Genomic DNA, 14634 nt, shown 5'->3' with positions numbered 1-14634 from the left:
CGCTCCGTCAGAGCCTCCTTCACCCTCTACTACCGTTCTCTGGCTGGGACATTTTCGAGTGTCCCTCGCGAAGAACCGCACAATTGACACGCCTTCGACTATTTCAATTTCGTCACATCCACATCCAGCCTGGGCGTCGGCTGCGACAACTTTATCCGGTAACGCACCACAACATCTCCACGATTTCCCTCGTCCCTCATTTATTCTCCGAGTGTTTTGCTGCATGGACTTGCTACAGTCTCAGGCAAGAGACGCGCACAACACGGTCATCCGACAAAAGTCAGTCACTTCCCTCGGGTGCGGTTGAATTGAGTCCGCAACAAGACAAGTGTCGAAGAAACTCTAGGCGTCGAATGTTTACTGGCCCATTTGCCATATATTCATGCAACGCCTTCTGAGCATATTTCAAAAATGGCAGCCCCGCTTGACGAGCTGCACCAGGGGAACTCTGGCAACATGAGATACACCATAGGCACTTCTCGCAACCAGAATGAACTTTCTCCACAGAACTCCAACGGTCAGTACCCATACACTCCGCCAACCCAGGCAAACGGCAACGCAAATGAAGTTCCGTACGATAGTGATGCCAGATATTCCTCTGATAGCAGGACTGGAAGAAAGAGATCCGTGGGTGGGCAAGGAGAACGGAGCAGATCAAGAACAAATGGCAGCGCAGGAAAGTCATCCAATTCGGGAACCAGACAATGTAGAAAGTGTGGTGAGCCTCTGACTGGTCAGTTCGTCCGTGCGCTTGGGGGAACATTTCACCTCGATTGTTTCAAATGCGCCGACTGCGGCCAAATTGTCGCCTCGAAGTTCTTCCCCGTGGATGCCGAGGATGGATCTGGACAATTTCCCCTATGCGAAACAGATTACTTCCGCCGTCTGGACCTGCTATGCTTCGAATGCGGCGGCGCACTTCGTGGCTCCTACATCACAGCCCTGGATCGAAAATATCACATCGAGCACTTCACATGTTCGGTTTGTCCGACCGTTTTCGGCGCCCAGGACAGCTATTACGAGCATGACGGGAGAGTTTACTGCCACTACCACTACTCTACGCAGTTCGCGCAGCGGTGCAACGGTTGTCAGACTGCTATTTTGAAACAATTTGTCGAGATCTTCCGAAATGGTCAGAACCAACATTGGCACCCCGAATGCTACATGATTCATAAATTCTGGAATGTCCGACTTGCACAATCTGAGGCAGTCGTGGAGAGGAGAGACATGCACGCCCCCGTTACCGAGGATGAGCGGGAAACAGTCAAGGAGGATGAGGAAAAGATGGAGGACAAGGTCTATCGAATCTGGAGCACGCTATCTACTTTCGAAGAATCCTCTGCTTCCTGCATCTCAGACATGCTTCTACATGTCAGTAATGGCGTCTATGTCGATGGAGTCATTGTTGCTCGGAAATTCATCTGGCATGTGGACATCCTATTCGGTGCTATCGATACCCTCGCAGCTTTGATTATCAAGGCTCAACTCAAAGAACTTGCCTATGGTCGGGAAGCGAAATTGCTATGTAAGAAAGTTGTGGCGTTTTTCACGCTTCTCTCAAAAACACAGGAGACTGGGGTGCGAAAACTTGGGGTCACTCAGGAACTCTTGTCCTTGGTTACTGGCCTGGCTCATTACCTCAAGTTACTTATTCGCATTGGACTCCAAGGAGCGCTGAAACTCGAACGTGAGAAAGGATCTCCGGAAGGTCTTCACGCTTTCTTGGATGAGCTTGCCGACCTGGAAACAATTAAAGAGCAGGAGATGAAATCACTGGATCTACAAGAGAGTGTGGCAGGACTTGCGAGCCAAGAATCAGATTGCTGCTCTGCGTGCATGGAACCCATCGACGACGAATGTGTTATGATTTACGGCCGCAGATGGCATGTAAAGCCCCGTCATCTTACTTGCAGCGTCTGCCAGCGAGATTTGACCAGCGACCTCGGCATTGCGATGTATAATGAAAGAGAAGAAAAGGTGTATTGCGTTGATCATGCAAAACGGACGCCGGACACGGTCTCAGGATTCGCCCACGTCACGAAGTTACAGCAATATGTCTTTTTACTCCGGGTCGCATTGGCACGCTTGCTTGAGGTGCTAAAGTCTGGCGGTACCCTACCACATACATCCGATGATCCCAACCTGACTCCATACAAAACCAATGAAGGACATCATATATCAGGTTCGGGGGAACCGGTCATGCCTCACCAGATGATGGGATCACGATCTAGATCTTACGCAGGCACATCGAGCCAACAACAATCATCACTGGAACAGACTGTGGGCGAGATGAAACGACTTCGGTCTACACGCAACGAACGCGCTCTTTCCACGACGTTCCGGAAGGCCCGTGAGTCCCGAATCCTCTATGACGGAGCCGGTGTGCGACCAGGTTCTGAAGGAGCTGAAGGTCACGATCACCGAAACCCGGGTGGCTTTGAGATCGTTCAGGAGAAAGATCTTGATGGCCGCATGAAATCGGAACTTACATTTAATAATCAAGAGGGCCTGACCCTGGATGATATTCCACGGATTGTTGCCGCCGAGCAGGCAAAAGAACAACGGCCGAACGCTTTCCGTCATGCAGGCACCAACCTGATTGGTCACCGGGGCAATGAACCTCGACTGGTCAATGGCCATCAGCGAAACTCATCTGGGGGCGGTGCCGATCTCCTGGCTGGTGAAAATCCCCTCAGAACCAAAATATACTTCTCGGAACTGTCCGCACTCGAGTATTTTATTGTCCGGCATGTGGCAGTCCTTTCGATGCAGCCGTTGCTGGATGGGGAATATACCCTCGAGGATTTACTGGGCCTGATCGAACAGCGAAAGCAGACATTCTGGGGCAAAGTCAGTCGTGCACTCCGTGGTGATGCTGGTGTCAAGAAGAAAGGCACTTTTGGCGTCCCCTTGGAGGTACTGGTTGAGCGTGAGGGAGCAGAATCAACCAACGGAGTCGGACCTGGCGCTCTCACAGTTCCGGCAATTGTGGATGACTGTGTATCAGCCATGAAACAGATGGATATGTCGGTTGAAGGCGTCTTCAGAAAGAATGGCAACATCAAACGCCTCAAAGAGACGGCAGAAGCGATTGATGCAAATCAGACCCCCGACCTCAACCGAGAAAACCCGGTACAGGTTGCCGCACTGCTCAAGAAGTTCCTGAGAGAGATGCCCGAGCCGTTACTGACATACAAGTTACAAAAGCTGTTCATCACTTCTCAAAAGATAGTGGACGACGAACGCCGAAGGAGGGTTCTGCATCTCACATGCTGTCTGATGCCAAAGAGTCACCGCGATACTATGGAAGTGCTATTCTCATTCCTGAAATGGGCAGCCTCTTTCTCTCAAGTTGATGAAGAGTCTGGCAGCAAAATGGACATCCACAACTTGGCTACCGTTATGGCCCCAAATATCTTGTACGCGAAAGAGAAGGCACCAGGCGCGCGGCAGCCTCAAGTGCCTCAGGTTGATGAAAGCTTCCTCGCTATTGAAGCCGTCAACACCCTGATCGAATATAATGATCTGTTCTGTCAGGTATGAAGCCAACAAATCTATATTCTATCGTTGCAAGAGCTAACTTTATCCACAGGTGCCCGAGGATCTACAGTCCATCTTGACCGACACGAATCTTCATGGCATACCTGCAGAACTTACAACAAAGGAGATATTGTCCCGGTACGGCCATATTGCTAAGGGCCAGGTGCAGAGACAGACAGCTGCGGCACCAGATGCACCAGTCCGCAGCCCCGTCTCGGCTTCGAATTCGCTTGGACCTGTCGCCACGAGGGTGGATGTCGACCCATACCAGGCCACTGCGTGGCAGAAGCAAAGTTCTGTCAGACCTGTACAGAACATGGCTTCAGCCACATCGACACCAGCACATGAGTTCAACTTCGGCGTCCCCAACAGCCCCTATGCTCGAGACCGCGCAGGAAGTGCTGATAGTAGCGGAAGTCGTGGAGGTGGACCAGGTGGAAGACAAAGCTACCAGCCGAGACCGGGGCAAATGGGTGTCGCAGGTTGAGACACCACATTGAGATTCAACGCAAAAATTTCATTCACATTCTCGAGACGGCGTTCCTCATTGTCTGGCTTCTTGGGCATGATGTCGGATTTGCCTCAAGTCAGAGGCGTCGAACTCGGATGAAGGACCATATCGGTCAAACCAAACTTTCGCACGACCATTATGACATGAAAACACTTTTCCTTTGTTCGGTGCTACACAAGGGGACACAACGGACGGCCTTCCATGCATGACTCCCACAATTGCAGAGCTTTCGTGGAATTTTCTTTACTTGTGCTCCTTCACAAGGTTTCTAACAATTGAGCTTCTAAGTCCTGGCCGGTGCATCGAGCGCTTTTACGGCTTCGCTGGGCACAATTCATTACCATTCTTCACAGCAAGCGGTGCTTCAATTTACGCAACAATTTTCGAGCTTGAAGGTTTCTCTTTTTACTCCTCTGAGCTGTGGAGTTTGTTTCTTTGCCACTCCTTGACCATGTCTGGAGATGTGCACTGCTCGATGAGGGTTGATTGAATACATTTTCTTTCCAAGCATTTGCGATATGCGAACTGGGCTCGCTGTCAGAAAGGATATTCTCGAGAGATTGACTCAGGGCTATGCTGGAGGGCCATTGGCGGGTCATTGTCTCAGCAGACCAATGTTGGATACAAAAGTCAGGCTCCCGAAAGACTCGACTGCTGTAATCGATAACGGCGATGAAGGCGAGACATGCTCGTCGGGAACAGGAGGATTGGGAGAAAGACGCAAGAGTGTAAGAATTGGCAACCATGCTGTGCTTTGCAAGTGCTTAAATGAGCTTTCTCTCTCACGACGTTGGCTTGGAAAACAGATGGAGAGTGACATGGGCACAAGAGGATTCGCGCTGCCGGACTGTCTCGCGGGCAGCATGCCAAAGGATCTCGTCTTGCGATTCGAGAAGGGAGAAGCGATAATGGCAAATGCCTCCTTGATGGAGCAACCAGTCCGACAAATTACAATGACGCCAATTGATCGCTTCTAGCAAGGAGACGTTCGGACAGGGATGTTGACTGAGCAGCTGGGACTTTCTTGTGCAATATCGGGCTTTCACAAATCAAATGTCATGACCCAAGCTTTCAATGTTTTTGCTGAGAATAGAATCGCGCAGTGTTGCGCAATCCTCCCTTGCTGGTGGTTAGCCGTAGTCTACTGTCTATCCGAAGAACATGCTCAGTGCCCGTTGACATTTATTGACTCTATTTCTGGTCCATCACTTCCCTTTCTTTTGTAGGACAGCGTCCATGACTCTTCCCAGTCTCTCGACCGCCTCGTCACTGATCTGGTAATGCACGACCAACCGTCCTCCCCGGGCCTTTAGACCCTCTTTGCTCGCGAGGTCGGCGAACTCATCCGCCGAACAGCCTTCATTTGCAAGATCCAGCCAGACCATGTTCGTTTCCGTCGGGTTGGCCAATTTGCCACCCTTGGCTGCCCACAGCTCCGCGACTTTCCTTGCCCGGGCGTGGCTGTCGCGCAACTTGCCACCTTCGCCGTTGGGACCGTGGCCAAAGTTCTCGGACACGGCGACGCGGGCAGCGGCGGAAATAACGCCCGCTTGGCGGGTGCCGCCGCCGAGCATCTTACGGATTCGTCGCGCGTGGGCAATGAAGGGCTTGCTGCCAACGATGATGGAGCCGATGGGTGCGCCGAGTCCCTTGGAGAAACACATGCTCACACTGTCAAACTCGCGTGTGAAGTCGGGGAGACTGCCGGCGTCGGCGGCGACAGCTTCCCAGATGCGCGCACCGTCCAAGTGGAGTCTGATGCCGTGGAAGCGGGCGAATTGGGAGATGCGACGGATTTCAGAAAGCGGCATTATCATGCCATCGAGGGTGTTTTCTAGGCTGATGACTCGGGTAGGACAGGCGTGGACATCGTCTGAGATTATACAGTGTTTCTGGACATCCTCGAGAGTCAAGTGGTGGCCATTGCTGGGGGTGACGGAAATCAGCATGGCGCTCGAGAGGCAGCTCACACCGCCGGCCTCGTAGTTGTGGATGTGGCCCCTGATGTCGCAAAGCACCGAATGAGGTGGTTGGACCAGATGGCTGCGCAGTGCGACTTGGTTGCCCATGGTGCCCGACATGACGAGCAGACCGGCTTCATGGCCTGCCAGCGCAGCGACAGAGGACTCCAGTTCATTAGTGGTTGGATCCTCGAGGAAGACATCGTCCAGCAGCGTGGTGTTTGCAATTGCATCAAGCATGGACGCCGTGGGTGTGGTCATTACATCGCTGCGAAAATCAAGAGCAGCTGGGCCAGGTTGTTGCCAGGCATTGACCCTTTTGTGTGAGGCAGCATTGCTGTTCGCTTCTGTAATGGTAGAGCTCTGTTTGACGTCGGCGAAGGCATCTGGTGTGCCCCCATTGGTATGCGAGGTAGCCATCTTGTTACTGGAGTGGTTGATGCCTCTGGTTGAAGACAATCTGAGGGTTCCCGATAGTGGATGCAATTGGCACGTCGACCGAGCTGATGATATGCGGACTTTGGCCGCAGAATTCAACCCTTGTCTAGATGCTGCTGCAAGCATCTGGAAGAGACTTTCAAAGAGGATTGTTGTTCCGACATCGGTAGAAGGCAATGATTTCGAAAGGCGTGAGTGTGTGCTTGATCAGTGTAACGGGTGGAGGTGGGAGCGGCGATGCGCGCATCAAGATCCAATGACTTGCCATGAGGTTCGGGGCATTTGGCTGACGCCGCTTGGAAGGTTTAGGCACTACCTAAACAGATTTCACCTGCCTACAGTAGATGAGCTGGGCTTGGCCCCACGTGCCCCCGCCTTGACACGACTCCTACCGCGGTGCCGAGTAAAACTCCAGAAACTCAGAGCGCAGGTCGCGTTAAGCCTCCACGCGTTTTTGCCGCACCTCACAGTCCACCATCCCTTTTCCCTTCGTACGCCTTTTGCACATAATCCCAGAAGTCGCAGTCAATGTCCGCTGCCAGCATCGAACGGCGGCAACGATATCGACATGACCACCCCCTCCCGCCGCAGGTCGCAACCTGCTTCTCCACAAGTCAACTTGCACTGTCTTCAATGCGACAACCAAATCGGTATCTTTAACAACGAATGGATCCGCCTCACGAGTTCATACGTTCGTCCCGTTTACTCTGGTACTCACTTCGGGACTGAGATTGCGACCAACAAAACACAAGTCGTCCCGGAAGGCGTCACACAGCGATCTCTGGAAGGATGTACTCTTGCTGAAGTGTTTTGTACAAGATGTTCCGCGGCGGTTGGACAGTATTGCAAGATGATTCCTGCAGCCGCCCAGAGAAATATGTTGTATGCAAGATTCCATCACATTAGAAGAAAGATACGTGAGACTGACGAGATTCCAGAAATCAGTATCTATACAAGTTATCGAGGACATACTTGAAGAGCAGGGAGACTAATGAGCAGGTTGATCCCGTTTTTGGATACGCTGGGGACGCGGTCAGATCAACTGCGAGCATGGCTACCCACACTCGCCGCTCGCGCCCCTTCTTTGATAGACAAGAGATGCCTCCACATCTCCAACTCATGACGGAGTCACAAAGGAGGACTTCCGCACCCATCACGTCGCAAAACAGGCATGCAAACACTCCATTCAGAACCCCACCAGACACAGAGTCTCTGGACTCAACATTGACCCAGCACGCCATACAAGATGCATGCTTGACACCACACGATCGGAGAATGGTAGACCAGGAGGTCAAAACGCTGGAGCACGATGCCCAGATTCAAGCCATCTCTTCGGTCCTGGAGACGTTTCGCAACACGCTAGATGAGATCAAGACATCTATCGAAGAACTTAAGGCTCAAACCTCGCCCCCTCGTCTCGATAAGCCAACACAAATCGACTTCACGGGCAACATCCGCACCATGATCATGACCCTGACATCGGCTCAGGCGAATGCGCAAGAGCTAGAAGAACTTCGTGCTGAAAACGCCGCACTTCGAGCCAAGTGGGATATCGTGCAATCGGCTATGAGTACCGCCACTGGACAATCCACTCCAAGCTCATCATATCAAGTACCCCACAAGAACAGCCTGGGAAAACGCAAACGCGACACCAATGTCGCAGGATCGAGCGCGCTGATACCAGTGGTTGGAGCACCACAGACCCGGTCTCATCACCTAGAGACCGTTTCGTCTTCTACGCAAATGCCGACTCCGCAGTCTAGCAATCACTCGGACGGCCAATCTGCCGATGACTCCAATAGCTCAAGGATATCGACACCAGAACAAGAAGCAGCCAGATCAAACTCTCAGAATATCCTTGACTACGGTGATCAATTCACGAATCAAGATAAACCTCCCTCGAGAATGACGTCCTTGCGCCGAAACTTGAAGGGCCGTCTCCTATCGGAGAGTCATCAACACACAGAAATTGCTAGATTGGATGTTCAGCCTGCGCCTGTCGAAATGTCCAGCGCAGATACGCAAGCAAGTAGCATGAATCTGGATATCCGTGAGAACCAACAACAACCTATTCCAGGGTCTGTTGGGTACTTGTTGCGGTCATCGTCGCGACGCGATGACTCTCGAGAATCAATTCTTGCTGGACCTGCAAGAGAATCCGAGGACAACGAAGATCGGTCACAAGAGTGTGGAGAATCCGATTGTGTAGAAGAGAACAATCGATTGCGTGACAGAAATGACGCGCCGTTGCTCGACATCGACCCTCTAGATACCTCGGAAATCCTCTCATCGATCGAAAAAGGCGCCGACTTTGGCGAAAACAGCGGGCCTCGCTCTTCCGCCTTTACGGATCCTCTCAACGATACGACTAATCTAGATGTCCAGCCATCAAATGAAGTTTCTGCGGTAGACGAACCCTCTGCTCAATCTGTACCCGCAAGACGAATTCGTAGCAAAACGGCAGGGCCATCAACGCGAAGCAAGATCGACTTCATCATGGATAGCCGAAGTGTTGCCCCGGAGCCAGCGGCACTACGTCGCACGATTCCTCGCCGACTCTGCGCGAACCAGGAAGCAAGGTTCGAACACGCGACACCCGAGTCGATCGAGCAGGAGTTGAAAGTACTGGAGAATCCCAAAGGGCGTCGAAAATCTAAGCCTCATGTTCAAACAACCAAGAAGATCCTCGATAAAGAACTTAAGGAGCTCGGCCTGGAGGATTGGATCGGGAAAGACAAGGATGATCCCGAATACAAGAGAGTCGTGGAAGAGGCCAGGGACCGCAAAAGAGAACAGACGAGATTGGCCACATTAGCGAGACGTGGAATCAGCCTTCCAGGAGCGCCTGAAGATGATGAACGAGCAAAATCAACCCCAACTTTACAGGATGCATTTACCCAAGCCTCTGACGCTCTCACCGACAGCACCAACGAAGGAAACGGAGGAAAGCATTTACAGATCATCAATGTCTCAGAGGCGGCAGCGAGACGGGCGAAGGGGACCGGAACGCGCAGGAAGAAACGTGAACAGCGAGAAGAGGAAATCCGCCGGAGAGATATGCTGGCGAAAGAAGCAATGGATATGAATGACTAGAGCTCGATGCAGTGGTAGCCGACGCGGTCAAGAGACGCGTTTCAATGACACCAAACACCAGTGCTTGGTAGAATATGTGGTTCAAGCACACCTGAGTGAGGTTGGAATATGTAATGCATGCTCTTTGCAACAAGACCCTTTACATGTTGCGGATATGGCGCGTGACGTCCCGCGCCTTGAAGGCATCGTGATCCTACCAGTCCCGGTACGAGTGCTTAAAAGACACTTAAAGTAAGCGAATGCCACATCTATCACGTATCCATTGGCTCTCGTCAACCCGGCTCCGGGACACGCTACTCTAGCCAGGAACGGGGAGCCGGGAACACAAGTTGACGAAATCCACATGAGGCCGCCCTGTCGCCTGGAGCTTCGGGGCTCGATCGCGAGGAGCTGCAGGGATCCTGCCTGGGCGAGCGTTGGCGGGGAAATTTCCTCGAGAGCCGCAGGTGAATCTCGACCTCATTTATCCTCTCTCGCGCACCCTTTTTTCCTGCTCACCTCGTTTCTGGTTTCTGTACGGCCGTTTTGATAGCGTTGCTCTTTTTGATGTTTAGAAAATCAGTGCTCACCTCGAACGCATCTCCTGTCTTGGGGCCATTGTCCGATCTGTAAGGTGCTCCTCCGGTGCTCAAGACCGCCACAGGACAAATTGCTAACGGTTTCCCACAGGGACCTATCCTCGAGCGTCTCTACTTCTCGCGCAACTGCCCTCGGTAAGTTGGTTCTTTCGCCTCGCTCGAGTCAGCCGGTGCTTTGTATGGTGGAGTGTCGAGACGTCGGTGGAAAGAGTTGGCACTTCTACATCATGTTTGCTCCTCGTTGCGAAGCGCTCGAAATATGGGAGTTCCCTATTGCAGAAATACACACTTTAGAGGCTCGTGGACAGCAAAAATACTGCGGTCGCATATCAAACAGGCGCACTCTTCTTCTGTGGGAATGCGTTGGTCGTCGATATCAAAGACTAATGCCCACATCGACAGTTTTGTTAGGCCAATTGACCATTTGCCTTACAAAGGTCTATTACCAGGTGTGTGCGATGAAATTCATGCCTTCCTCCCACCCGAGTGTCAATATGTCGTCGTGCTTTTGGCTTCAGGCCTAGAGCTACTGCGGCTGTTGCCTCGCGGCTACACCTTTCCTTTTGTTCATGTTGCCTCTCCTGCTTCTATAAACTGGGCACTGCTAACGATATTCCAGACATACACCTAGGCTCTGGGCATGCTATTCTCTCGTTGGCTCAATTGATCTGAGTCTACATATTTCCCAGTGGACTATAATACAATTGGGATGGTAAACAAGTCGGTCGTGCTTGGTCAGTATGTCATGCGATGACGAACCTTCAGTCTGCTGACGAGATTCCCTCTAGCGTCACCTTGCTGTGTAAGGATACACGGGTTGTCTTCGACCCTCTCCGCTGTCTCTCGAACTTTTCTCTTCCGCCGTCTGGGCAGTTCAGCTTATCGTGATACGCCTTTGACACATCCATTATGGTCTCGCAACCCACCCAGCCTTCAACACAGCCGATTGAAGACCCTCGCCGTTTAAGGAGGAACGTGTCCAATATATCGAACGAGGATGCCATAGATGTGATATGTCTGTTGAGTCCAACTTCCCCTGCCGCGTTCGAGGCGGTAAAAGCGAACCTCTTGGATTCACCTATGCACATACTGCAAAATGCCGACCTACAGGATATCAGCGAAGACGACCTGCTTTTCCGGGACGAATTCAACCAGCCCCGAGACCTAGCTTTGCGAATGTCCTCTCCTGTCACGAATCCAAAAGATGGGTTTAGATTTGGTCGCGCTCGGAATCAATGCGACGTGCTTCTCACCGCATACGATGATGACAACTTAGTGAGCAAAGTGCATTTCAAGATATTTGTGAACAGCCAGGGCAGCCTTATGCTGGAAGACTTATCTACCAATGGAACCGTCGTTGATGATGTCCACCTCAGGGCGAAAGCTCGTCGAGATAATCCTATTCTCAGACCCGCGACTATCGTCCTCAAGCATGGCTCTATCATTTCTCTCTTTGGTGGTGGAAGAAAGAACGAGATCAAGATGATGGTACGGATCCCGAGTCGTGGTGACTACGAAGACGAATACGAAGAGAATCTGAGAAGGTATCTCGCCGCAAGAGGCGATGTGGCGCAATTTGCTTCCATGAGGGAGAGCACGTATGGTAATTACTGGAATGGAGGCTCCTTGTACAACTTTACCGGTCTGCTTGGAAAAGGGGCTTTTGCAACCGTCTATAAGGTCCAGACGAAGGAAGAAGGCGACATCTACGCCGCAAAGGAGCTTGACAAGCGCCGCTTTATCAAAAACGGCGTCCTCGACATGAAATTTGACAGCGAACTCAACATTATGAAAAACCTGAGCCACCCGAATATTGTCAACTACGTCGATTGCCACACTTACCAACACTGGATTTATATCCTGATGGAGTATGTTCCCTACGGCGAGCTTGCGAAAGAGCTCGGGAAGCATGGAGCTATCCGCGAGTCCGATGTTCAGCAGATTGCCAAACAGATATTGCACGCTCTCTATTATCTTCATCGAAGAAACATCACCCATCGCGATATCAAGCCAGACAACATCCTCATAGCGTCCCGAAACCCTCTGGTCGTCAAGCTATCCGACTTTGGCTTGTCAAAATGTGTGACCGACCAAGAGACCTTTCTCAAAACGTTTTGTGGTACTCTTCTTTATTGTGCACCGGAGGTGTACCCTGACTATGCAACGTATGCACAAGGAACAGCGACAAAAAGACGTCGGTTAGGAGAACCTGCAACAAAACAACCCCCGTCACCCTACGATCAGTCTGTGGATATGTGGTCCTTTGGCGCCGTCATTTTCCACCTTCTCTGCGGGAAGCCTCCAGTCACCGGACGAGGCGATGATCGCGGCGCGCAAATGCTGAACAATATTATGACGAAGAATGTCAACTTTGATACGCTGAGGCAGGCTGGGGTATCAGAGGTGGCAATTGATTTCGTTGGGAAGCTCCTAAACAGAAACCCTGCTCTACGGCCAAAAGAGCCCGAATGTTTGCGACACCCGTGGCTACGCGACTTGCCAGATCACTGCAACTATGAGGATATCGAGGAGCTGGTTGACAACCCACAAAACTGCCTCGAAGTTGTTGATGAAGTCGACGAGGACATCATCGACGAAGAATTGATTAACACCTTGAACCAACTGACGCAGCCGCCCTCTTCAGTGCGGACACCAGATCGCCCAGCGAAGCGCATTCGCACGAGAACAGAACTATCACCCTTGGCGGGAGCTATCGCATATCCTCGTCTCCCCGAACCTGGTGAAAGTTTTCTGCCGTTACCCGTTGCGCCAGAACTACCGGCCCAGCGTCTCTTTGGAGAAATTTCCGCCTCCGCTCTGCGTAGTTCGGGAATATTTGGCGGAGAATTGAGCCCGTCTTCGCCGACAGCAGTACAAGATATCCGGAATCGAGTCGAGCAAATCAGCGTGAATGATTTTGGAGATCGTGGTCCACCGCGTATTGCAGAAAACGCTGACATTTCTGGCCAACCACCTCAATATCCTCAGGTACTCGGCGTACCTGAAATCGCAGGCGGTTCAGCCGCAAGCCTTATGGGGGCAGAGAACCAAATAGGTCAGCTCAACATGGCGTCTCCTGAGGCAGATATTTCGGACGTAGCAACTCCAGAAACAACCAACCCTGTCACTCCTGAAACCCGTCAGCTGTCACCCTCGGCTTCAGTCACTCCACACGCGAATAACGAATCTGGGGATACGGCTCAAGTGTCCGAAGAGCCTGTATGTACTCGTCGCATCGACCTTGGCCTAGTCGATGACCCAGCTCACTTTGAGGCAGAGGTCGAAGCAAGGAATGTGTCGAGAGCCAGCAGGCTACGGGCAAAGGCGGAGACATTTCATGGAAATCTGATCACCAGAAATTCCCCTCCATCAGCTGAGCTTGCCGTCACGATTGACGCGAAGACTGGTCATGCGGTCAAAAGTATGGGGCAATTGGACCGTTTCATCCGTCCTGCTCCAGAGCTGGAAAGTACAACCAGAACAAGTTCTCAAACAACCAAATTCATCAAACCTGCACGACGATATGGCAAGCTCACCAGCATTCCTGGGTCTTTTGCAAACGTTACCATCAATCTGGAAGCCAGATTCATACTATGGGGACGGGGCATTGATTGCACCGTTAAGTACCCTGACACCAAAGACACACGAATTCCCAAATTCGCCCTCAAGATCACATTCTGGGCACCTGGTATGGAGGCTCACGTCAATCGCGGAAATGACTGGACTGCACTTCCTGGGGTTAGAACACTGGTCGCGACTTCGGCAAGCGGGTCTGTCTTTGTCAACGACGTCGAACTGCGAAAGGAGTCACCCTCCGGAGAAGCCGCCTTGTTCGGGAAGCTGTATACAGGAGACGTCATCACCATTTTCGACAATGGCAAGGGAGAGTTTTTGAAGTTCAAGGTGGAAATTACGTTTGGGGACAGTGCAAGACCAAGGCCTACTGACGAAGAAGGGTTCATCGTGCAGGAGGAACGGCACCATCATCAACGGATGAAGGAACGCGAGAGCATGAGGTTGAGTATGAGAGACAATGCTGGCGAGGTGCTCATCGCGCCAACCGTGCGAGTAGAGCCGGATTGTTGAATGAGGATATGCCCATTGGATGGTGGATGGATAGCTTGGAAATGACCATGTCACGATAGTGCTGTGACTGTCGAGCACCTTGAATACATTCGAGTTTTACAAACCAAAAACAAAGTGATGATGCGCAAAGCTGCCGCCGTTGGAAAGTTGCATATGTCCAAAGTCCTTCCTTTTATCAGGCACTGTGCAACCCTCCCGGTCGATTTGACTTTTCTCCACGGATACCATGCACATATCAAGCCGTGATACGCGGGACAGGGTTGGGATGGGTGGCTGGCTTTATAGCCACTGACCGGGGTCCCACTTATGGCAAGGGTCGGAGGCATCGTCGCCATCGTGGCTGGCCATCGATCCACGTAGAGTGGGCCCTGTGACAAACTGTGGAGGGGGCAGAAAAGGAGAAATTCATCTTGATGCGCCTTCCCAC

At 51.8% G+C, this 14634-nt stretch overlaps 4 protein-coding genes across 4 annotated transcripts; 3 read left to right on the top strand and 1 right to left on the bottom strand.

Moving 5' to 3' along the window:
- Positions 1-411: 411 nt before the first annotated feature.
- Positions 412-4027, top strand: AYO20_04624 (hypothetical protein; the record flags this gene model as incomplete). Its single annotated transcript, XM_022642920.1, has 2 exons — positions 412-3537; positions 3593-4027. The coding sequence occupies 2 exons, from the start codon at positions 412-414 to the stop codon at positions 4025-4027; spliced, it is 3561 nt and encodes a 1186-aa protein (XP_022501222.1).
- A 1229-nt stretch (positions 4028-5256) lies between these two features.
- On the bottom strand, positions 5257-6432 carry AYO20_04623 (hypothetical protein; the record flags this gene model as incomplete). The annotated part of the gene is made up of 1 exon (XM_022642919.1): positions 5257-6432. The coding sequence occupies one exon, from the start codon at positions 6430-6432 to the stop codon at positions 5257-5259; it is 1176 nt and encodes a 391-aa protein (XP_022501221.1).
- Positions 6433-7548: 1116 nt separating this feature from the next.
- On the top strand, positions 7549-9543 carry AYO20_04622 (hypothetical protein; the record flags this gene model as incomplete). Its single annotated transcript, XM_022642918.1, has 1 exon — positions 7549-9543. One exon carries the CDS (start codon positions 7549-7551, stop codon positions 9541-9543), a length of 1995 nt encoding a protein of 664 aa, XP_022501220.1.
- A 1487-nt stretch (positions 9544-11030) lies between these two features.
- AYO20_04621 (hypothetical protein) lies at positions 11031-14207 on the top strand (the record flags this gene model as incomplete). Its single annotated transcript, XM_022642917.1, has 1 exon — positions 11031-14207. One exon carries the CDS (start codon positions 11031-11033, stop codon positions 14205-14207), a length of 3177 nt encoding a protein of 1058 aa, XP_022501219.1.
- Between the last annotated feature and the right edge of the window lie 427 nt (positions 14208-14634).

Source organism: Fonsecaea nubica, assembly GCF_001646965.1.
Source record: "Fonsecaea nubica strain CBS 269.64 chromosome Unknown Scaff24, whole genome shotgun sequence".
Taxonomy (NCBI): Eukaryota; Fungi; Ascomycota; class Eurotiomycetes; order Chaetothyriales; family Herpotrichiellaceae; genus Fonsecaea; species Fonsecaea nubica.
Note: the sequence above shows the minus strand (reverse complement) of the source record. Positions and strands in the feature narration are given on the sequence as shown.